The 23,693-nt window shown below is 49.7% G+C and overlaps 1 protein-coding gene across 1 annotated transcript in view; it reads right to left on the bottom strand.

Moving 5' to 3' along the window:
* LOC130019007 (astrotactin-1-like) overlaps window positions 1-23,693 on the bottom strand; it is a gene marked incomplete at both ends in the record, with an annotated part of 136,740 nt that overhangs the window by 30,069 nt on the left and 82,978 nt on the right. Inside the window, 1 exon segment of the mRNA XM_056109633.1 lies at window positions 1,395-1,469. Within this exon segment, the coding sequence (XP_055965608.1) occupies window positions 1,395-1,469 (75 nt within the window).

The following is a 23,693-nucleotide window of genomic DNA, read 5'->3' as shown; positions in this document are numbered from 1 at the left end:
TCGGTGACGGGTTCCTCTTCTGCCACTGGAGTCTTCTCCTGCCAGGGCCACTGACTTCCTCTAGCACAGCAAGACAACTCCGGTCCCTGCGCTCGCGTCAAGTTCCATCTCTAACTCTTGCCAGGGACCCCAACCGACACTCGAGTCAGACCCTACAGAGCCAGGATGTTTTTTTCTAATTTTTAAAATTTTTTTTGACTTTCTGGGTCACACCCGGTGATGCACAGGGGTTACTCTTGGTTCTGCACTCAGGAGTTACCCCTGGCAGTGCTCAGGGGATCATATGGGATGCTGGGAATCGAACCCGGGTCGGTCGCGTGCAAGGCAAACGCCCTCCCCGCTGTGCTATCGTTCCAGCCCCAAGCCAGGTTGATCTTGATCTGCAAAGATACAATCCCAATCAAGTGCTCGCGTGGCTTAGGCCTGATGAAAATCCAATCAATCAACTCCAGGCTCTGCACTCAGTAATCGCTCCTGGCGGTGCTCGGGGGACCCTATGGGATGTCGGGGATCGAACCCGGGTCGGCTGCGTGCAAGGCAAACACCCTCCCCACTGTCCTGTCTCCACACTTCCCACCACCTCCAATTCTTCCTCTGCTTATTAACTTATCTCATCTCTGCTATTCCCGACGCCCGTCGGGAGAAATTTGGGAGTTAGGAAAACATGCAATTTGATCAGGAGGGTGGTAGATATAAAAAAAATAATAATGAAGTGGAGTTGAACAGAGCGGGAGGCGGGGGCGGGCGAAATTCGTCTTGAACAACTTAAACTTCCACTTGGAAGGTGCAAATTAGATGCAAAACTGAAGAGGCAGAACCTGACATTAATTGCCTGCTTGGTGCCCAACACCGTGCCAGGGGCTGCCCCTGTGTGAGCTCATGTATTGCCCACGATCGTGGTGCCAGGCAGGTAAACAGAGTCAGGTTAACAAAGGCAGAAGAAGCCGGGCTGGAGTGATAGCACAGGGGGGGAGGGTGTTTGCCTTGCACGCGGCCGGCCCGGGTTTGATTCCTCCATCCCTCTCGGAGAGCCTGGCAAGCTCCCGAGAATATCCCGCCCACACGGCAGAGCCTGGCAAGCTCCCCGTGGCGTCTTCGAGATGCCAAAAACAGTCACAACACGTCTCACGATGGAGACGTTACTGGTGCCCGCTCGAGCAAATCTGCTCCAGAAGAAGCAGGAGGCTCTGAGGAAGGAGGAAAAACTGGGGTGCATACAAATGTCAAGGAGGGCCGGTCAAGACCCCCCGCTTAGCTAGGACCACAACTGATCCAGGGTGGGAGGGATTTGGTTAGGAGGGAACAAAAAAGACCCTCAACTGTGAGCACAGAAAGACAAGTACCAGGCGGAAGCTTACCCACATACCTAAGCAAGTTCCGAGACAAGCACTTACCTGAATATTTTATCGGAAGGTTGTTCTCCCAATACCAGGTCAAACCCGCGCTGAAATATCGTGTAGGGCCAAGGCCTATAGGGAAAAATACGGTATTGAATTAAAGGCAGCCCCGCCAGGCGTGGAGAATAGACGCACCTCGATTCTCAAGGACACCACTAGGGGGAGCTATGAGATCTAGCTTGCCTGCCGGAGACCAACCAGAAATGGGGTCAAGTTGGAAAGGAGAGGAGCTGAGTGTTGAAAGGAGGGAGATATCCCTGACAGCCTTTCAGGGTCGGTTATTGCAAACCATAATGCCCAAAAGGAGGATGGAGGAAGAGGAGGGGAGAGAGAGGGATGGAGGGAGGGAGGAAGGAGAGGGAGAGAGAGAGAGGGAGGGAAAGAGAAGGCAAAGAGAGAGAGAGGAGGGAGACAGGGAGGGAGAGAGAGGGAAAGAGAGAGGGAGGGAGGAAGAGAGAAAGGGAGCGAGGGAGGGAGAGGAGAATGAGAGTGAGGGAGGAAGAGAGGGAGGGAGGCAGGGAGGAAGAGAGGGAGTGAGAAAGGGAGAGAGAGGGAGAGAGGGAGGGAGGGAAGAGAGAGAATGAAAGAGAGAGGGAGGGAGAGAGAAAGGAAGAGAGAGTGAGAGAGAGAGGGAGGGACAGAGAGGGCAAAGAGAGAGGAGGGAGACAGGGGCGGAGAGAGAGGGAGAGAGGGAGGGAGAGAGAAAGGAGCGAGGGAGGGAGAGAAGGAGAATGAGAGTGAGGGAGGAAGAGAGGGAGGGAGAAAGAGAGGGAGAGAGAAAGGAAGAGAGAGGAAGAGAGGGAAATAGAGAGGAAGAGAGGGAGGGAGGGAAGAGAGAAAGGAAGAGAGAATGAAAGAGAGAGGGAGGGAGAGAGAGGGAGGGAAGAAGGAAGGGAGGAAGAGGAGAGAAGAAAGAGATGGAAAGAGGTAGGGAGAGAGGAGAGAGAGGACAGAAAGGGATGGAGAGAGGAAGACAGAGAAAGTGAGAGGGAGGAAAAATAAAAGAGCCTGTCATAGAGGCAGGCTTGGGGGAGGGGAGAGTTTCGGGGTGATGGGAGGGAACCTGGGGACACTGGTGCAGAGAAATGTGCCCTGGTGGAGGGATGGGTGTTGGAACACCGTAGGACTAAAATCTAATCATGAACAGCTTTGGAAGGGTCTATCTCACAGCGATGCAATTTAAAAATTAAATAAATGCTCAATAAAATGGAAAGGGTCATGAACCCCAGTGGCATAGCAGAGGAAATGTCTAGGGGTCTCTGGATGTGGGTCACTATTCCTGGGTCTTCGGGTCGCGATTTAACAAAAACTTGGCTCTGTCCCTTAGGAAAGAGGAAAAACTGATCTCTAAGGGAAGACAGAGCCTCTAGAACCAGAACGTGTCAGTCCAGAACCATCTGCAAGTGAACAGATTGATTTGGGGCGTGTGGGCTGTCTGGTGGCGCCCACTTTTTCTCACGTATAAAAAAACCAAACTCAGAGTCTGGACAGATAGGACAGGCAATGCCCAGTTTCATCCCTGAAACCACTTATGGTCCCCCTGAGCACTGCCAGGAATGATCCCTGAGTGCAGAGCCCAGAACCGGAAGTCAGCCCTGAGCACCGCCGGATGTGGCCCCAAGATCGTCCCTTCAACTCAGCTAATAGTTGGGTGCATAGACCACAAGACCCAGCAAGGTGAGGTCTCAGGTGGGCCCTCCCCTTGGCCCTTTCTCCAGACTTGAAAGCGATGGCAAGAGTATGGACCCTTGGCGGGTGCCAGGCCTTTGCCGACTGTCATTGACAGTTTTCACTCATTTCTACAGAGAGAAAAGAGGCAAACTAGAAATTGAGCCGCCATATGACCCTGCAATACTACTTCTGGGAATATATCCCGAGGGTGCAAAAAAGCACAGTAGCAATAGCATCTGCACCTGTATGTTCACTGCAGCACTGTTCACAATAGCCAGAATCTGGAAACAACCCAAGTGCCCGAGAACAGATGACTGGTTAAAGAAACTTTGGTATATCTACACAATGGAATACTATGCAGCTGTTAGGAAAGATGAAGTTATGAAATTCGCTTCTAAGTGGATGGTCATGGAGAGTTTTGTGCTAAGTGAAATGAGTCAGAAAGAGAAGGACAGACATAGAATGACTGCATTCATTTGTGGGAATATGAAATAACATAATATGAGACTGACACCCAAGGACAGTAGATACAAGGGCCAGGAATATTGCTCCACAGTTGGAAGCCTGTCTCATGAGCTGGGGGAGAAGGCAGCTGGGATAGAGAAGGGATCACTGAGTCAATGATGGTTGGAGGAATCGCTCAGGATGGGAGATGTATGCTGAAAGTAGATAAAGGACCAAACGTGATAACCTCTTAGTATCTGTACTACAAACCATAATACTCAAAAGTAGAGAGAGAATATGGGGGAAATTGTCTGCCATAGAGGCAGGGGGAGGGTTGGAAAGTGGGGGGTTAATACTGGGGCCATTGGTGGTGGAGAATGTGCACTGGTGGAGGGGTGGGTATTTGATCATTATATGACTGAAACTCAAACATTTTGTAACTGCATCTCACGGTGATTCAATAAAAATATTTTTAAAATAAAATAAAAAAAGAAAGAAGAGAAGTGACACTTGAATCATCCTCCACAACAACGTCCCTGATAAGCATGCCAGAATTGTCCTCTATGGGAACCCATTAATTTCACTGAAAGAGCACGTCTTCATTCCCCCGGAGGTCAACCCAAACATTCCTCCCTCAAGGAAGAATCAGTGAACGGAGACTCAGGGACTGAGCCTGAATTCTGGAGCTACTTGAAACCCGCTCGAAGTTTCTCAGGGAGTGACTGAGGACGTGTCTTTGGCTTTCAAGGACTACAAAGCATCAGGAGGAAGACACCCATAGGACTGTATTGGGGGATGGAATCAAAATTTAGACACCAACCCAATGGTGAGGGTCGATGGGGTACTATCATTCTGCAGAGTACATCTGGAAAGATTTATGGGGAGAGTTCTTAAATAGTGGGCTGGAGCGATAGCATAGTGGGTAGGGCATTTGCTTTGCACGTGGCTGATCCGGGTTTGATTCCTCCATCCCTCTAGGAGAGCCCGGCAAGCTCCCAAGAGTATCCCGCCCACATGGCAGAGCCTGGCAAGCTCCCCATGGCGTATTCAATATGCCAAACACAGTCACAAGTCTCACAATGGAGACGTTACTGGTGCCCACTTGAGCAAACTGATGCACAACGCGAGGACAGTACTCCAGGACAGTTCTTAAATAGCACAAAGATGGGAGGACGTTACTGACCTGGAGGAGGTCAGATTATTCTAGCAGTCAGGATAGTTCGAGAGCAACAATGGACACCCCACTATATCTTGCAAACCTTCAACTGCTGTCTTGTGTTTTTACGTTGGCGCCACCACTGACTTACAGTGATCTTAGCCCAGAGGCTGACTTCATATAGAAACACCTGTTAATAATTTCTGAAAAATCAGGCCTAGTCTGTAAAGGAAAATGGAGGAAAGATGCTACTTTATTATTTGAAAATCTTGCCAAGCTTGGCTCACAATTCTAGAAAACTCGATCCCTGTCTGCGATGCAGTTCTCGGCCTTGGTATCACCACTGGGATATCAACCTATATTGTATCATTCTATATGGCTCTTACAGACATCCCCTTTTACAGTATTGTCAGTCAGTTGGTCCTCCCGTTGTTCATCGATATGCTTGAGCGGGCCCAGTAACATTGTCTCATCGTGAACCCGGCTCTGCTGGGCCAGCTGCGTGCAAGGCAAATGCCCTACCACTGTGCTATCGCTCCACATAATTGTAAAGCTAAATTCTTGACATTTTGTTCCCCTGCCTACAGAAATAGCACTGCACTGTACCACTGTCCTCCCATCGTTCATCGATTTGCTCGAGCGGGCACCAGTAACTTCTCCATTGTGAGACTTGTTGTGACTGTTTTTGGCATATCGAATACGTCACCAGTAGCCAGGCTTTGCCATGTGGGCAGGATACTCTTGGTAGCTTGCCAGGCTCTCCAAGAGGAATGAAGGAATCGAACCCAGGTCAGCCACATGCCAGGCAAACGCCCTACCTGCTGTGCTATCATTCCAGCCTACTGGAACACAATCAGAATATTAGCGCACTAAATTTGCAACCCTCTCTTAATGCTCTTATCTTTGAATTCATCTTAGTGCATTTGTATTATCTTTGAAAAAATTTTGTATCTATTTATTATTTAGGAATTTCATTGAAGGATTAGAAAAGGATTTTCTACTCCCACCCCCCATTTTTTATTTTTTAATATAACAGGCTGTTGGGTTTGATAGAGCTGAAAATCCCCCAAATTAACCCAACCACTTGGCCAGTGAATGGTTCGAAGGGGCTAAATTTATTGACACTGAGTGTCCTGGGACTGTATAACAGAAGGTCCTGTTATATGCTCTTCTGTTCATTGAGGTGACCTCAGAGTCAGGTCCGTGGCTGATATATATATATATATATATATATATATATATATATATATAGCTGGAGTGATAGTAGGGCATTTGCTTGTACGCAGCCAACATGGCCAACCTGAGTTCGAGTCCTCTGCCCCTCTCAGAGAGCCCGGCAAGCTACCAAGAGTATCTCACCCGCATGGCAAAGCCTGGCAAGCTCCCCGTGGCGTATTCGATATGCCAAACACAGTAACAACAAATCTCACAATGGAGACGTTACTGGGCCCGGTCAAGCAAATCAATGAACAATGGGAGGACAGTGCTTCAGTGCACATACATCGGTGGAACTGTATCTGCTGACTTATGAGCAGCTGGCGGGGGGGGGGGGGGGATCACTGATTAAGAAAAAGTCTAGAAATCACAAGAAAGAGAAAACTGTGCCATAGGATCCCAGACCCCTAGAAAGGGCAATAAAATGAGAAGAAAGGCACATAACCCAATTGATGTCTCTTTTGGGCAAAATCACATTTTATTTACTATCAGTTTAATCATTTCAAATAACACACATTTTGCCTTTGAGTCATCTCGAGTACTCAAAACTGGTACAATGTGTAATTAGAGTTCATTCTTGGCACCGTTCCTAGGTTGTTGGAAAAATATATTTGGGGGAGGCAAATTTGAGGACGGGCTTTGATGACAACACGAACCATTTCAGCACATCGCGCGGCATAAATAAGGCTGCATCCAAGCCCGAGGTTGGTTGAATTAGGAATCGGGGCAACTATGATGAACTGCAAAGTGCCACGAAGCTACCTGATAGGATCAGAGAGATTCTCCATTCTTGCAGGAATCACTGTATCACTGTCATCCCGTCGTTCATTGATTTGCTCAAGCAGGCACCAGTAATGTCTCTATTCGTCCCTGTTGCATGGTAGTGTAGCCTGATGGCGTATTGGGGGCTCTTTCGGGGTCAGGGGAATGAGGACCGTCATTGTTACTGTTTTTGGCATATCAAGTATGCCACGGGAGCTTGCCAGGCTCTGCCATGCGGGCAGGATACTCTCAGTAGCTTGCTGGGCTCACCAAGAGGGATGGAGGCTTTTGGGGTAGCCCCTAAGTCCTTACAGGTGTTCCCAATCAGGTACACACACGATATATATATATATATATATATATATATATATATATATATCATTGTCACTGTTCTCCCGTTGTTCATCGATTTGCTCGAGCGGGTCCAGTAACGTTTTCATTGTGAGACTTGTTTATTACTGTGTTTGGCATATCGAACACGTCATGGGTAGCTTGCCAGGCTTTGCTGTGTGGGCGAGATACTCTCAGTAGCTTGTCAGGCTCTCCGAGAGGGGTGGAGGAATCGAACTTGGGTCGGTTGTGTTGGCCGCTTGCAAGGCAAACACCCTACCCGCTGTGCTATCGCATATCTATATCTATATCTATATCTATATCTATATCTATATCTATATCTATCTATATCTATATATATTCCCTTTATGATTTGTTGCCTATTGTCTGAACCGACTCTCTGAGTTACTCGCAAGCAACTCTGACTTCCCGCAAGAGTCCAGAGGACGCCCATCCTTCCATCCCTGGAGCAGTCCCCGAGTTCAGAGGGAAGGGCATGCGTTCTAAGACCACCTTGTCCCTTTCAAGTTAGCCACCAAGGACACCATGACCTTGGGCAGGTACGACGAACATCCTGTGCTCTCAGTTTCTCATCCAGAAACATGTGGTAGGTGGTAGTAAGTAGAGCCAGGAACACACACAGGAAGGACTTGCTGACATCGTCCAGGCGCTCAGCGGTGACTGGTGCATAAGATGCATTTACTAACTACCCGTAACAGTTTCACGTGAAGGAGTGCTTTCTCCTTTTCTCTAGAGAAAGTGAGACCTTGTCCTAAGATGCAGAGGCAATCAGGTTTTAGTTCAGATTGAAGAGGGATTTGTGTTGACTGGAGAGAAGGCCATGATGAGTCTAGAATGATCATCCCATCCCCCCCCCCCCCACTCCCTACACCTCCTAAGGTCTCTTCACAGGACAGAGGAGCTAAGTCAGACAGCAGAAGGGGCTAAGCACCACATCCTCTGCCAGGAAAACGCAGGAAGTAGCAGACTGTTCCAGCAAAGGAGTAAGAGAGAAGTACTTATGTTATTCCCACTGGTTGAGGATGATCCCTAGAGAAGGGAGACGGAAGGATTCTTTGATCTATTTAACAAATATTCATGAAGGATCTAGGGGGTGTCAACCCTTAACACTGGACACCAGGAATGGGGAAAAAGAGATTCATGCCTTTGAAAGGATCTATCGTATTTCTGAAGAATCGCATGCGCAAACAGATCAGAGGGAAAATGAAAAAAGAGTCAGGGGGTGGGGCTGGAGCGATAGCACAGCAGTTAGGGCATTTGCTTTGCACGCAGCTGACCTGTGTTCGATTCCCAGCATCCCATAGGGTCCCCCGAGCACCACTAGGAGTAATTCCTGAGTGCATGAGCCAGGAGTAACCCCTGTGCATCGCCGGGTGTGACCCAAAAAGCAAAGAGAGAGAGAGAGAGGGAGAGATGGGGGTGAAACTGAAGGAGACACATATGTTGGTAGTAGACCAGTTGTCCGGGTGCTGGGAAGGCTGGTATTAGGCCTGTAGGGAATAGTCGAGTGGTCTGAAGAGCTTGATGCCTGTGACTTGAAAGCCTACAGGGAAGTCGAGAGAAAGCAGCAGGAGAAAAGCACTGAAGAATGGAAACTAGAAAGCAACCCAAACCACTCCGGAGCTGAGTTATCCAAGACCAAGTGAGATGTATGTGGGGATCCATGCCTTAGGCAGAAAGGAACCACACATGCTCCGGGCATGAATTCCCATAGCACCTGGAGATGGAGCTTGGATGCTGTTTTGATCAGTGTGTCTTTATAATGCAGGGACCTGTGATCTATAATGGGAGATTATAGCACTGTAGCACTGTCCTCCCGTTGTTCATCGATTTGCTCGAGCAGGCACCAGTAACATTTCCATTGTGAGACTTGTTGTTACTGTTTTTGGCATATCGAATACACCACGGGGGAGCTTGCCAGGCTCTGCCGTGCGGGTGGGTACTCTCGGGAGCTTGCTGGGCTATCTGAGAGGGATGGAAGAATCGAACTCGGGTTGGCCGCGTGCAAAGCAAATGCCCTACCTCTCCGGCACAATGGGAGATTATAGATCAGATCAATGGATGGGTGGTAGATGAAAGCTAAGTAGACCAGTGCTGGGTGGATCGGTAAAGATGAGAGATGAAAAACAGAGCTAGATGACGGAGGCCGAGGATAGACATCAGATGATTATTGATAGACGATAACTAGGTGACCTAGATAAATGAGGGGTAGGTTGGTAACAGATGAGAGAATCTGACAGCACATGTTAGCTGGGCAGACAGATGATAAGAGATAGATGGGGAGGTAGACAGATCGAGAGGGAGAGACGCTAGACACAGAGACAGCATGGATGGATATGAGATGACAGGAATCAAAGAGGGACCCACACCCCCGAAGCAACTACCTCTGTACTGCGTGTGGCATGCATGTGAGTCAGCAGCTGAGCTCGGAGGGAACATTCCAGCAAGAGGTAAGGCTGTGGGGAGCAGCATGGGGGAACCATTTCGAACCCACATGCCTCATCTGAATTTACGCATCGTCCTGCCTGCTGCTAAGTGAGCGTCTGACAGAAACGGAGTCTTTCCCCAGGGGGCAATGCCAGGCTTCCTCACCAGAGTGCCTTGGGCCCCCATTGAAGCCTGTTCTTGGTGGTGTAAATTTCTAGGGGCTCTCCAGCCACTCACCACACTTGGGGGCTACAGGGTTCTCATACTCATGGGTACGAGCACGTTGGCACAAATATCCCTTTTTCTTTTTGGGTCACACCTGGCGATGCACAGGGGTTACTCTTGGCTCTGCACTCAGGAATTACTCCTGGCGGTGCTCAGGAGGCCATATGGGATGCTGGGAATCGAACCCGGGTTGACCACGTGCAAGGAAAACACCCTACCCCCTGTCCTATCGCTCCAGCCCCTGTATCCCTTCTCTTAAGGACTTAAATGCCCAGGTAAGGAGGAAGCAGAGAAACAGAGAGAAATGGGGGTTCATTCAAAAATGCTCTGGGCAAAAACAAATGCAGAATGCAAGGAGGAAATGAAGCGAGAGATGGAAGAGTCAACAGGCAAATCTGCATTCGCAGACCCAGTCAGGCTTGTTTCAGGCTTCTAACGATGAGATGGTCTAAAGTCTCCAGGCTCTCACGGAGTCGGGGATGGGTGACCTCCCCCCAGTCCCCTGTTCTTCCAGGAGCCTAGTAGTCATGCCCACACACTGCCTCTGGTGCCATTTTTAGCACTGTAGCACTGTCCTCCCTTTGTTTATCGATTTGCTCGAGCGGGCACCAGTAACGTCTCCATTGTGAGACTTGTGACTGTTTTTGACACATCGAATATGCCACAGGGAGCTTGCCAGGCTCTGTCGTGCGGGCAGAATACTCTCGGTAGCTTGCCAGGCTCTCCGAGTGGGACAGAGGAATCAAACCCAGGTCGGCCTCATGCAAGAAAAACGCCCTCTCCGCTATGCTATCACTCCAGCCCTGGTGCCATATAAGCTCATTCACTGGCCATGACCCAGAGACTCACAAATAAACCTCGGAAGAGATCAACAAGCTGCAGAGATGCCTCTGGACCCCAAAGTAACCACCCAGTTAAAACTTTAACTCCAGCTCTATCACCCTACCTAAAATTTTAGAATTCCTGGAGTGCGTGGCCATGAATGCAGCCACAAGACTTTTCATATTCTGGGGCTGGAGTGATAGCACAGCGGGTAGGGCGTTTGCCTTGCACGCTGATGACCCCGGTTTGATTCCCGGCATCCCATATGTTCCCCTGATCACTGCCAGGAGTGATTCCTGAGTGCAAAGCCAGGAGTAACCCCTGAGCATCGCCAGGTGTGACCTGAAAAGCAAAAAAAAAAAAAAACCCTTTTCATATTCTGCACCACTGATGTACCAGGAGTAGCACACCACACTGGATGGGATGAAAAGTAGAAAGCAACCAATCTCTTTAAAAGAAAAATACTAGCACGCAAGGATCAATTTGTAACAACATGCTAGTAATCTCTTATACAAGGGCTCCAGGGTGAGATACAACAATCTTCACACAGTTTCTCCTAAGAAAACATTTTTTTGACCAGGTTTAGCGAATTATTCATAACAAACAATGCAAAATCAATTATTTAGGGCCTGCTACTGGGACTGGCTTGGGTGGTGGCTGGGAATATTCGAAATATGGTGATGAGAAGATGTAATGGTGGTGGGATTGGTGTTGGAATATTGAATGTAACAATGCATCATGAACAACTTTATGAAAATTTTAAAAAATAATGGTGAGATGGGGAGGTTCAAGGACCCCATGATCTCCACTGTCGAAGTAAATATGGGAAGAGGCAGGGGTGGGTGGGTCCCCAGGCAGCTGGGGAAGCTGAGAGTTAGCAGAAGTGTCAGGAGAAGGTTTATTAGGAAGAACTGTGCTTCTATGGGATGCTGTGTGTATGAGTGTGTGTGATTGTAAATGTATGTGAGCATGTGAGTGTGAGTGTGCGAGTGTGTGTGAGTGCATGTCCTTGTGACCATGTGAGTGTGTGAGTGTGTATGTGTGTATGTGTTTGTGAGTGTGTGTAAGTGTGAGTGTATGAGTATGTGTGTAAGTGTGTTAGTGTGTGAATGTGTGTGTATGTGTTTGAGTGTGTGTGTTTGAGTATGCGTGAGTGTGTGAATGTGTGTACGTGTGAGTGTGCATGAGTGTGTGAGTGTGTAAGTGCATGAGTGTGTGAATGTGTGTATATGTGTGAGTATTGTGCAAGTGTGAACGTGTATGTGTGAGTGTGTGAATGTGTGTGAATGTGAGTGCGTATGAGTGTATATGTGTGCAAGTGTGAGTGTATCTGAATGTGTGACTGTGCATGTGTGTGAGTGTGAGAGTGTGTGAATGTGTGAGAGTGTGTGTGTGTGTGAATGTGTGTGTGTTTGTGTGTGTGTTTGTGTGGGGGGGGCTGGGGCCTTGGCTAGGACGTTTCAATAACTGGACACACACAGTTCATTGAGTCTCAGCTGTCCATGTGATTCCTAAACTTGGGGCCGTCCCTTTGTTCTACAAAGCCCCCCACCCCCCGTCACTGTCATTACGCTACTTAATCTTTGAGGACATGAGGAAATACTTAGTTAACAGAATTCAACTGGGCAGCACGTAGTCCTTCATCTATGCCCTCATCAGTCGCAAGAACTTTCTCTCTCCCCAGCTTGGGTCCAGCCCTCAGGATTCGACAGGCACCCGGGTGAGCCACATGCAAAACCAACACCCAACTCGCTGCATTATCACTCAGGCCCCCCACATGCAGCTTGTAATATACCCCCTTTGCTCCGATCACAGGACGCCCATCTAACTGGTCAGCCCTTATTCCGGGTCTTCGAAGACGAGTGTTTGAAGCGAGAGAACTAGTGAAGCAAATTGCATCCCCTCGCTAAGGTGGGCCTTGTCTAATCAGTTGAGAGTTGAGTGGATGGGACAAGGCTGGCTGTCCCCCTTGAGAAGGACGTAGTCCCTGTTTCTGCTTGGAGGCCCCGAGACAGCAAACTAAAATATTTTCCTACCCCCTTCGGAGTCAGACTAAAATATCCGTTTTTCCCCAAAGGGCTCGGGCCTGCCAGTCCTGAACACTGTCGTTCATTTCTCTCACTCTTTGGCTGTTTGCGCCAGGACAGTCCCTACCTCGCTGGGTAGCGGCTCCTCTCAGGCCTTGTCCCTCCGCAACGACATGAGCAGTTCCCTAGAATAAACCTCTTTCTCCATAAATATCTCCCTCCTCTGGTTGCTCTGTCTCTGAAGACTGCTGATGAGGCCATACTTGCCTGACACAAATTTAGACGCCTTGGGGGGCTGGAGCGATAGCATAGCGGGTAGGGTGTTTGCCTTGCATGCGGCCGACCCAGGTTCGAATCCCAGCATCCCATATGGTCCCCTGAGCACCTCCAGGGGTAATTTCCTTTTTTTAATTTTTAAAAACATTTTTTTATTAGTGAGACATCATGAGGTACAGTTGCAGACTTACAAATTTTTGTGCTTGGGTTTCGATTATACAATGATCGAGTACCCATCCCTCCATCAGTGCCCATTTCCCACCACCACGGATCCCAGTATCCCTCCCACTCCCCATCCCCCCTATCCCACCCTTCCTCTGTGGCAGGGCATTCCCTTTTGTTCTCTCTCTCTTATTGGTTGTTGTGGTTTGCAAAAGAGGCAATGGGTGACAATCATGTTTGGTCTATAGTCTACTTTCAGGATGCTTCTCCCATCCTGGGAGGATCCTCCCAACACCTTTATTTGGTGTTCCCTTCCAGGGGTAATTTCTGAGCGCAGAGCCAGGAGTGACCCCTGTGCATCGCCGGGTGTGACCCAAAAAGCAAAAACAAAAAACAAAACAAACAAAAAATTTAGATGCCTTGCTCACCCTCTGGGTGGAGTGATGGCACAGTGGTAGGGCATTTGCCTTGCGCGCAGCCAACCTGGCCGAGCCGGGTTCGATTCCTCCATCCCTCTCGGAGAGTCTGGCAAGCTACTAAGAGTATCTCACCCTCACGGCAAAGCCTGGCAAGCTCCCCATGACGTGTTCAATATGCCAAACACAGTAACAACAAATCTCACGATGGAGGCGTTACTGGGCCTGCTTGAGCAAGTCGATGAACAATGGGAGGACAGTGCTACAGTGCTCACCCTCTGTGAATATACAAAGCATGCTGGGGAAGAAGGGAGGGGAAGGTGGGAGGGAGAGGTAAGTATGGATCCCAGCATGCACGAGGTACAGCACCATGGGGCCCCTGACCTTGGGTCATCATTCCCTTGACTTGGGGATAAGAGGAGGTGGGCATTTCCGGTTCTACTGACACCATCCCATATCACTGGAGCCATAGCACAGTGGGTAGAGCGTTTGCCTTGCATGTGGCCGACCTGGGTTGGATTCCTCCGTCCCTCTCGGAGAGCCCGGCAAGCTACCGAGAGTATTCCACCCGCACGGCAGAGCCAGGCAAGCTCCCTGAGGCGTATTCAAGATGCCAAACACAGTAACAAACAGGTCTCACCATGGAGACATTACTGATGCCCGCTCAAGCAAATCGATGAACAACGGGAGGACAGTGCTACAGTGCTACTGACGCCATTCAATGGGGGACCTGGGTGAGCCATGTGCAAAGCAAACGCCCGACCTGTTGTACTATCGCTCTAGTCCTCCTAGAATCCTTTGGCCAGGGTTACTGCATTGTCCAAATTCGTCTAACATGGATGAGATCATGGCCCATGGAGACTGTGTTTTCTCCTTCCCCTTGTTCTTCTCACCTCATCTGAGGCAAAAAAAAAAAGCAGCCGGAGAAATGAACAGACAGGAAGTGTCTGCGTGCAGGTGGGTTGCCTGGAGTCAGTGAGACTTGGCCCCCACCCACCACTGGCCTCCAGGGACAGGCTCGGGAGAGGGGCAGGTAATATCTGGAGGACTCATGAAGCATCATTCAGTTCTGCCTTCCTGAGGCAAGTCTAGCATCTGTGTGGTACCCAGGGCGGACTGCATCATTATCTCTCTCTCGTGCTCATTAACAAAGATGCTGCAGCCCGTCCTTCTCCTTGGGTTGTCCTGGGCAACCATTATTTGTTTTGCTTTGGGGGCCACACCTGGCGGTGCTCTTGGCTCTGCAATCATGGACCATTCCTGGTGGAGCTCAGGGAACCCTATAGGGTGCCCAGGATGAACCCCAGGGCATTGTGCAATAAGCGCTCACCTGCTGGACTATCACTGCGGTCACCCTAAGCAACCTTTAGCAGGATGATTCTCAGCTTTGGGACTCCAGCCAATGCACCCCACCTGCCAACTGAGAACCACCAACAACCGATCATGTACCCAGAACACCCCCAGCCCATCTTTATGGATGAGGTTGACAGTCTGTGGGCTATGGCTGTCGGGGGAAAAAAAAACACAGAATCGAGATGCTTGCCAAAGAACTTGCTGGAACCTTTTTTTTTCTTTTTTTAAGAGATGAGACAGTGAGTTCCTTCCTGTGCCTTTGTGTTGATGTGTGATACGTGAGACTACCCCAAATCTCATGGCAATTATATAAGAGATAATTTCTTAAAGTGCCATTAAAAAAATAAAAAAAGAAAGCTGTCAGGCTTTGGATTGGAGTAGATCAATGTTTCCATTTAAACTGTGATATGGAACCACGCATCCATTCATAAAAGCTGTGTCTGTGGAAGGTCGCATTCCCAGACGTGGCCACACTCTACACATCCACCCCCACTCCTCCCCTCCCCACATACATGCACACATACATGTCTACAAGTGCCCGCAATCACACACGCACCACCCATGGGTTCCCACACTCACAGATATGCAGATACATACACGGGTCCCTCCACGTAACTGTAATTCACACTCACTCCCACTGTTGGGGTCGCAGACCCCATAGGAGTGTGGGGGTCCCAGAGCCCACAATTCCCTCCTGCTGAGCACAGATGCTCCCCAGAATGCAAGACCCTCACAAGCCACCACTGGACGTCAAGTCGTTCTCACAATCCCACAGGAAGCAGGTGTTTCTCCAATTTGGTCAGAGATAGCACAGCAGTAGGGTGGTAGGGCATTTGCCTTGCGTGCAGCAGGCCGGCCGAGCCGGGTTCGATTCCTCCGCCTCTCTCGGAGAGCCCGGCAAGTTACCGAGAGTATCTCGCCCGCACGGCAAAGCCTGGCAAGCTCCCCGTGACGTATTCGATATGCCAAACACAGTAACAAGGCTCACGGTGGAGACGTTACTGGGCCCACTTGAGCAAATCGATGAACAACAGGAGGACAGTGCTACAGCCATACCCACAAACTGCCCCCGGTGCCATGTAATCTCATCAACGGTCAAGATGCAGAGACTATAAAACAAAGTTCTGGGAAGAGAGTGATGTAGTATTTCCTCCGTCCCTCTCGGAGAGCCCGGCAAACTACTGAGAGTATCCCACCCACACGGCAGAGCCTGGCAAGCTCCCTGTGGCGTACTCGATATGCCAAAAACAGTAACAAATGATGGTCCTCATTCCACTGATCCTGAAAGAGCCCCCAATATGCCATCAGGCTATACCAGCACGCGACTGGGACGAATGGAGACATTACTGGCGCCTGCTCAAGCATATTGATGAACAATGGGATGAGTGATATACAGTGATACAGTTCTACATACCTTGTAGGTATTCCCACCCCAGCTCCATCCCTGAGCATTGGATGGTGTAGTGGCAGGACTAGGCGCCTAAACACCATCAGGGTTGCCCAGGTAACCACAGGTACTAAGTCTGAGAAGTCCCTTATGGTCAGGTCCTGAGCCACCAGCCCAGTGGCTGAGCATCACCAAGGCGTGGTCCCTTGGGGCCTCTTGAGCACTGCTTACCACCACACACAAAAAAGAAACATCCATGAACACCCGAGCCTGAGTTAGAATTCCTCGCCAGGGACTGGAGAGAGAGCACAGCGGGTAAGGCATTTGCCTTGCACGCGGCCAACCCGGGTTTGATTCCCAGCATCTCATATGGTCCCCCGAGCACCACCAGGAATAATTCCTGAGTGATAGAGCCAGGAGTAACCCCAGAGCATCGCCAGGTGTGACACAAAAAGAAAAAAAAAGAATTTCTCGCCAGCTGTGTGTCACCAATCAGCAACCTCTTTTCCACCTTCCTTTCAGTGGCACAGGAAGAATAAAAATGTCCCAACCCAACCCAGGGGGAGGAAACACAGCACTGGCATTGGGCAGAAACACAAAGGCCTGTTCTTTTTTTTTTGGATGCATGAGTTCCCACCCCAAAGGTAGACAGGTCAAGGCTCATGTCAGTAGCTCTGAACACCTGCCAGACTCACTAATGCCCATCAAAGGGTGCCATGGGGGGGGGCGTGTTCATGCCTGAACTGAATCCAACTTGGGAAGGGGCACCATCACTGTGACACAGAATGACAGCTGCTTCCAGGGCCAGTGGGCCCCTCTGCGCTAAGCACTGTGCATGCTCACAGACACACTTCCGGCCAGTAGGTAGGAGACCCACCCGACAAAGCCTCAGGAAGAGCCAACTGATGAGGGGGTGGACATGTGAGAAAAGAAATACCATTTTCAGGACGTCATATCCGGAGAAACAGACCAGGGGCATGAGCTGGGGAAGAATGACTCTATCCATCAAGGGTTTGTGCTTCCTGTCAAGCTTGTCCGCTTTCTCCAAAGTCTCTTCCTGGAGATGCGCCTACCTCCAATCAGCATCTATTTAGCACGTTTTGCTATTAACTCAATCACTCATGGACCGACTCATTTATCCATTGCCTTGAAAGATATTAATTAACCAATTGCCGTGTTTGAAGAAAGAACACTTTGCTCCACGCTGTCAAGGGACAGAGACGTGAGGAGCTCACGGGCTTGGCCATCAAGGACTTCATTAACGCGGGGACTCATCCCTCACATGGCGATGGCATACCTTGGCAAGCCAGCCACCCTGCGGAGCCCGGAGACGCACAGATTAGAAGCTGAGCCCCCAACCAACATCGCAGTCTAATGGGATAAAAATGATGAGTAAACAAACCGTGGCATTTACTTTGTCAATTTTTTATGGCAGCGCCAAGTCAAAGTCATTATTCGCTGTGCATTTAGCAGGAGTCATTGAGCCAGTGTTCTAGTTAGGATTTCGCTTAATATCTCAGATGAGAGGCTGGAGTGATAGTACAGCCGGTAGGGCGTTTGCCTTGCACGCAACTGACCCGAGTTTGATTCCCAGCATCCCATAGGGTCCCCTGAGCACCACCAGGAGTAATTCCTGGGTGCAGAGCCAGGAGTAACCCCTGTGCATTGCCGGGTGTGACCCAAAACGAAAAAAAAATCTCATACGTGTCCTGAGGCGGAGCCGTCTCATAACTCCCATGTTCATGATGGGGTGCATGACACTTAGGAGGTTAACCTTGGGACCAGAGGCTACATCGGTCCTAATCAGTGGCAGAGTCAAAGTTCCAGTCTGGCTCTCAGAGGTCAAGGTGCTTGCTCTGGCCTCCAAGTGTGTGTCCCGTCCACCGAAGAATTGATCTCTGAGCTGCACTGGATTTGGGGTAAGGAGTGAAGGACAACCTGACTATCCCAGACACCAGGAGAAGGCAGTACCAAGCTACTGCTGGGAGCATCCGAGGAGATGAGGCAGGGGGCTGCATGGCAGAGAGAAGGGCCAAGATAGGAAACGCAGAGACCACAGGAGGCGGGGGGGGGGGGTTACGTGTCCCAGGGACAACCGAGACACTGATCCAGCACTTTCTCTCCTCAATACCCTTCTCCCTACTTCAGAGCAAGGCTGCTGAGGTCCAGAAAGGCTCCACTGTCAAAAACCATCTCGAGATTATGGCAATAAGGTCATTCATTTGTGTGTAAGACCATCAATCTATGAATCCAACCACCCATGCATCCCTCCATCCTTCCAACCATCCTTGCATCCATCCATGCATCTATCCATCCATGCAACCATCCATCCATGCATTGCATACATGCATCTATTCATCCATCCTTCCATCTATCCATGCATCCATCCATGCATCTATCCATCCATCCTTTATCTATCCATGCATGCATCTAGCATCCATCCATCCCTCCCTCCATCCATCCATGCATCCATCCATCCTTCTACTCATCCATCCATCCATCCATTGCTAAGAAAGGAGATGGAAGGGCATGTGGCAGTGGACAGAGGTGAAGGGACAGTCTGGGACCTTTGATGGGCTTCTCAGCACATGGGACTGGTGGCTAGCAGGAAGAGGAAGAGGAAGGAAGGGAAGGAACCCAGATTTGGGGCAGGAAAGATGGAAAGAGGAAAAGATCTGTACTCAAGACCTCATTCTTGAGAGGGGCTGATATAGAATGACTGCATTCATTTATGGGATAAAAAAATAGTAGGAGACTATATTAATCAAGGCCTGGAAAACAGGGATCAGGAGGACTGGTCATTGGTTGGGGGGCAGAGGATAGTTAAGACAGAGGAGGGTCTGGTATGACAACAATAGTTGAATGGGTCACACTGCACAAGAACTGAGTGTTCAAAGGAGGTAAAGAGATATGCAGAATAGCCTTTCAGTATCTTGTATTGCAAACCATAATGCCTAAAAGGAGAGGGAGGGAGGGAGGGAGGGAGGGAGAGAGAGAGAGAGGAGGTGCCTGTCATAGAGGCAGACTGGGCGCAGGCAAATTGTAGTGGGTGTAGGAACCTGGGGACCCTGGTGCTGGGAAATGTGCCTTGCTGGAAGGATGGGTGTTGGAACACTGTATGACTGACACCCAACCATGACATCTCTATCTCATGGTGATTTAATCAATTTGCTCAAGCGGGCACCAGTAACATCTCACAACAAATTGTGAGACTTGTTGTTACTGTTTTTGGCATATTGAATACATCACGAGGAGCTTGCCAGGCTTTGCTGTGAGGGCGAGATACTCTCGGTAGCTTGCCAGGCTCTCCGAGAGGGGCGGAGGAATCGAACTCGGGTCGGCCATGTTGGCTGCGTGCAAGGCAAATGCCCTACCTGCTGTGTTATCGCTCCAGTCCATGGTGATTCAATAAAAATTTAAAAAGAAAGAGGAAAAAAAAGAAAAAACAAAGACCATGTCCTTCTCTCTGTCTCCTCTCTCTTTCCCTCCGTTCAATTCACATCACATTTACATAATTTTAGATATCAGAAGTAACCCAGGATGACTGAGATTATTACAAGGTGGGGGGGTGGGACAAAGGACATCCCCCTACCTCCACCCAGGAAACAGAAGAAATTACAAAAGAAGTTTTCACAAAAATCTCCCTTTACAGGGCCTCAAACATCTGACCTTAGTCCAGCATTGCATATCTCCCATGTGGGGATAACGAAAGGCCAGTGTCTCCTTGCTGCACATTTGCAAATTAATAGCATTAGGAGGAAAAAAAGAATTCTTATCCCTAGGTAGCATACCAAAGCAATTTTCAAATTAACTCTCAGTTCCTTCAAGAGAACTTGATTTTGTACGTTGGTGGCAAGATCTTACAAGGCTTCGCCCCAATAGCTTATTCATCATCCCAGAGACGCTCCCATCCTCTGCATAAGGGAGATTGGTTCCAAGGCCCACATGGCACCAACATTCATGGGTTCAAGGCGGTGGCAATATTTGTGTACGGTTGGGGCCAGAGCAATAGTACAGCGGGTAGGGCGTTTGCCTTGAACGTGACCGACACAGGTTCAATCCCCGGCATCCCATATGGTTCCCCAAGCACCACCAGGGGTAATTCCTGAGCGCAGAGCAAGGAATAACCTCTGCACCTCACTGGGTGTGACCCCAAACGAAAAAAAATCGTGTGAGGTCTATATTCTCCTGGATTCGCTCCACGACACTGAACACAAGAGAAATACCAGGGGGCAATTGTTGGTGTGTGGCTTTGTCTGGGGAGTAGCACTGTCTTCCTGTTCATCGATTTGCTCGAGCGGGCACCAGTAATGTCTCCATGGTGAGACTTGTTGTGACTGTGTTTGGCAAATCGAATATAACACGGGGAGCTTGCTAGGCTCTGCCGTGCGGATGGGCTACTCTCGGTAGCTTGCCAGGCTCTCTGAGAGGGGCGGAGGAATCAAACCTGGGTCGGTCGCGTGCCAGGCAAACTCCCTACCTGCTGTGCTATCGCTCCAGCCCTGCCTGGGGAGTAAAGATTAAGAATAACACAGCTATCTTAGGGCCAACTCCAGAGCCTGAATTCTCCCTCTGCAGTTGACTAAGCTGTGGACACAGAGACACGTGGACAAGGCGGGCCAGTAAAGTCACAAGCCTGGCCCAGGTCACAGCTTGATATCAGAAGTCACCAAGCCAGAGAAAGTACCAAAGGAAGACATCGCTGGTATAGTTCAACACTCAACTTCCACATGTGAGATGCAGACGTCAGAGGAAGACATCAGTTCATAAGCACACACTCACTGTGTCTAGCATAAAGCTAAAATGATGGCTTCCAACAGTGCCCATGGAGGGATGGGTACTTGATCATTGTATAACTGAAATCCAAGCCCCAAAATTTCTGAGTCTACAACTGTACCTCATGGAGTTTCACTAATAAAATTTTAAAAAATAAAATAAAAATAAAATGATGGCTTCCGTGGAAGGATTACTACCTGTGTTGGGTCCACCTCTGCTTAAAATCTCCAAGCTTGAAGAAAGGGAACTACATCACTTCCCAAAGGGGGGTACATGCCGCTGGACCCTGCACCAGGCTGTTTCACTCAGGGTGCTCCAGAGGTGGGCAGGTGAAACCCCTTCCATATCCCAGGAGACCCAGCCCCGGCAGCTAAAAACTCAACCGCTGCCCTGGTCATGGCCATTCTCCACACGCTTGGGCTGAGCTTCACCGACAAGTGAGCATTTCCCTGGACACTTGGCCGCATTTGTGGCCACATGAGACTTCACAGGACACACCATATGCATACTCCAAGAGTACCGCACCACATTTGATGGAATTCAAAGTAGGAGGCAACCAACCTTAGAGGGAAATATTTTATTATTTCGGTTCTACTTTGGGGCAGGGATTGGGGTTCAGGATGGAAACACCCGAAATAAGGGTGATGGGAAGGTGTCATGGTGGTGGGGTTGCTGTTTGAATATTAAATGGAATCAAATATTGTGAATTACTGTATAAAATTGGCATAATCTCCTGCCCCTGTGCCAGGCTGTCTTCACCGGGGCCCCCTCGGAGTGGGGCGGGTTGAGTCTCCCTCCCTGCCCCAAGCAGAACCCCGGCAGCTGAAAACCTCCAGAACCCAGCCACAGCCATGCTCAAGCCCAGTCTGCACAGGCTCAGACGAGCCTCACCCATGAAGGAACCGGCAGAGGAACCCAGGTGTGCGGGACCCGGGTCTGAAATCTCCAAGCCTGCTTGGACGGGGACTGGGCCTCCTCCCCCCAGGCCCCCATTTTTCCAGTAGCTTGGCAGTCACACCCACAAACTGCCTCCGGAGCCATGCAATCTCATCAACAGCCAAGATCCAGAGACTATAAAACAAAGCTCCCGGAAGAGAACAGCACAGTATTTCCTGGAGGCCACAAAAGGCTGCATCCCTCTTGGAGAGCCCGGCAAGCTACTGAGAGGATTCTGCCCGTGCCTGGAAAGTTCCCCGTGACATATTTGATATGCCAAAAACCAGTATCAGTAACGGGTTTCATTCCCCTGAGCCTGACAGAGCCCCCAATATGCCATTGGGCTATGCTATCACGTGACACGGACGAAAGGAGATGTTACAGGCGCCTGCTTAAGCAAATTGATGAACAACGGGATGACAAGTGACAAGGGAAGTGTATGAAAGTAGACTATAGACCAAACATGATTGCCACTCAATGCCTCTTTTGCAAACCACAACACCCAAAAGGAGAGAGAGAACAGAGGGGAATGTCATGCCACAGAGGCATGGTGGGATGGGGGGAATGGGGGGTGGGAGGGATACTGGGATCCGTAGTGGTGGGAAATGGGCACTGGTGGAGGGATGGGTATTTGATCACTGTATAACTGAAACCCAAGCACAAAATTTGTAAGTCTACAACTGTACCTCATGGTGTCTCACTAATAAAATTTTTTTTAAAAAGTGACTGTATAAAATTTAAAAATTAAAAAAAAATGCAAAAGGGGGGTCATTGGCCTAAAATTTAAAAATTTAAAAAAATGCAAAACGGGGGTCATTGGCCTGCAAGTAAGGGGTGATCTTCACCTCTGGGGAACGGAGTCTTAGACATTGAGTCGGTTGACTGAAACGCAGGCATGAAAGGAGTAACCGAACCCTCTCTTCAGCCTTCGTCCCTTGCAGAAAGAGGGTCGGGAGATGAGAGCCAGCCTCCTGCCCTTTTGCTCACAGGGGGTGTCTGGGTGAGGGGTACATGCACACGGCAGGTAAGTCTGTTGGTGTGAGTGGTGGAGCTGCCCGCCTGCTATTCCACGCGGACACACTTGGTGGGTTTGTGCTTATCGGCCAGCCTCTCTGAGCTGTCAAGGGCATCAGATCTAATCACTGCCACTTTCTCTCCGGAACAGTCACCTCGGCAAGGAGACATTTTCTCACCTCTTCCAAGGTGGGAAAAGAGCCAATTAGGCTTTCTCCTGCAGAAGGCCTCCCACACAAAACAGCAACCTGGTAACTCCATTAGACATCCGCAGTCGCCTGCGAGTCTCGAGAAAGAAAGAAAATGGGTGGGAGTGGGGGATGGGGAGGGGGATGGAAACGGGATGACATCAGTCCTTGAGGGTCCCCAGGGGCTCTTTCTGCTTTTCTAGCAAGACCATCCAGGGGGGTCCCTGCATCTCCCTTGCTGAATCTCCCTTCATCTCCCGGCATGCAGGGATGGATGGAGGCAAGAGAGAAAAGGAGAGGAAGGGGCTGAGACAGACCCCTGGCTTTTGCCAGTAATGGACATATAATGGTCCTTTCCAGGAAGACAGAGAAAATGGACTAAATTAGAAAACATTTCCCCACGCGGGATGGAGGCGAGCCAAAACTCAATCCGGCTCCTCAGTTTCCCACCTTCCAACTGGGTCTGCTGGTACTCAGAGCGCCCGCTGATGATTTCAGTCCCAATGTGTTCCCCCCGGCCCCCCATACCCCCGCCCCCCACCACCCAGCCCAGCGCCTGTGACTTCTCGGGTCCATGGACCAGACTCCCCCCGAATTCAGATTGCAATGCTCCTGGTTGCAGAACAGAGTTCAGACTGTCCGGAGAGGTGGATAGCAGAATAGGGCTGGTCTCCTGCCTTCTGCATCC

This window comes from Sorex fumeus, unplaced genomic scaffold (genome assembly GCF_029834395.1).
Source record: "Sorex fumeus unplaced genomic scaffold, SorFum_2.1 ptg000356l, whole genome shotgun sequence".
NCBI classification, from domain to species: Eukaryota; Metazoa; Chordata; class Mammalia; order Eulipotyphla; family Soricidae; genus Sorex; species Sorex fumeus.
The sequence above is the reverse complement of the archived record's forward strand: the minus strand, read 5'-3'. Positions and strand labels throughout refer to the sequence as shown.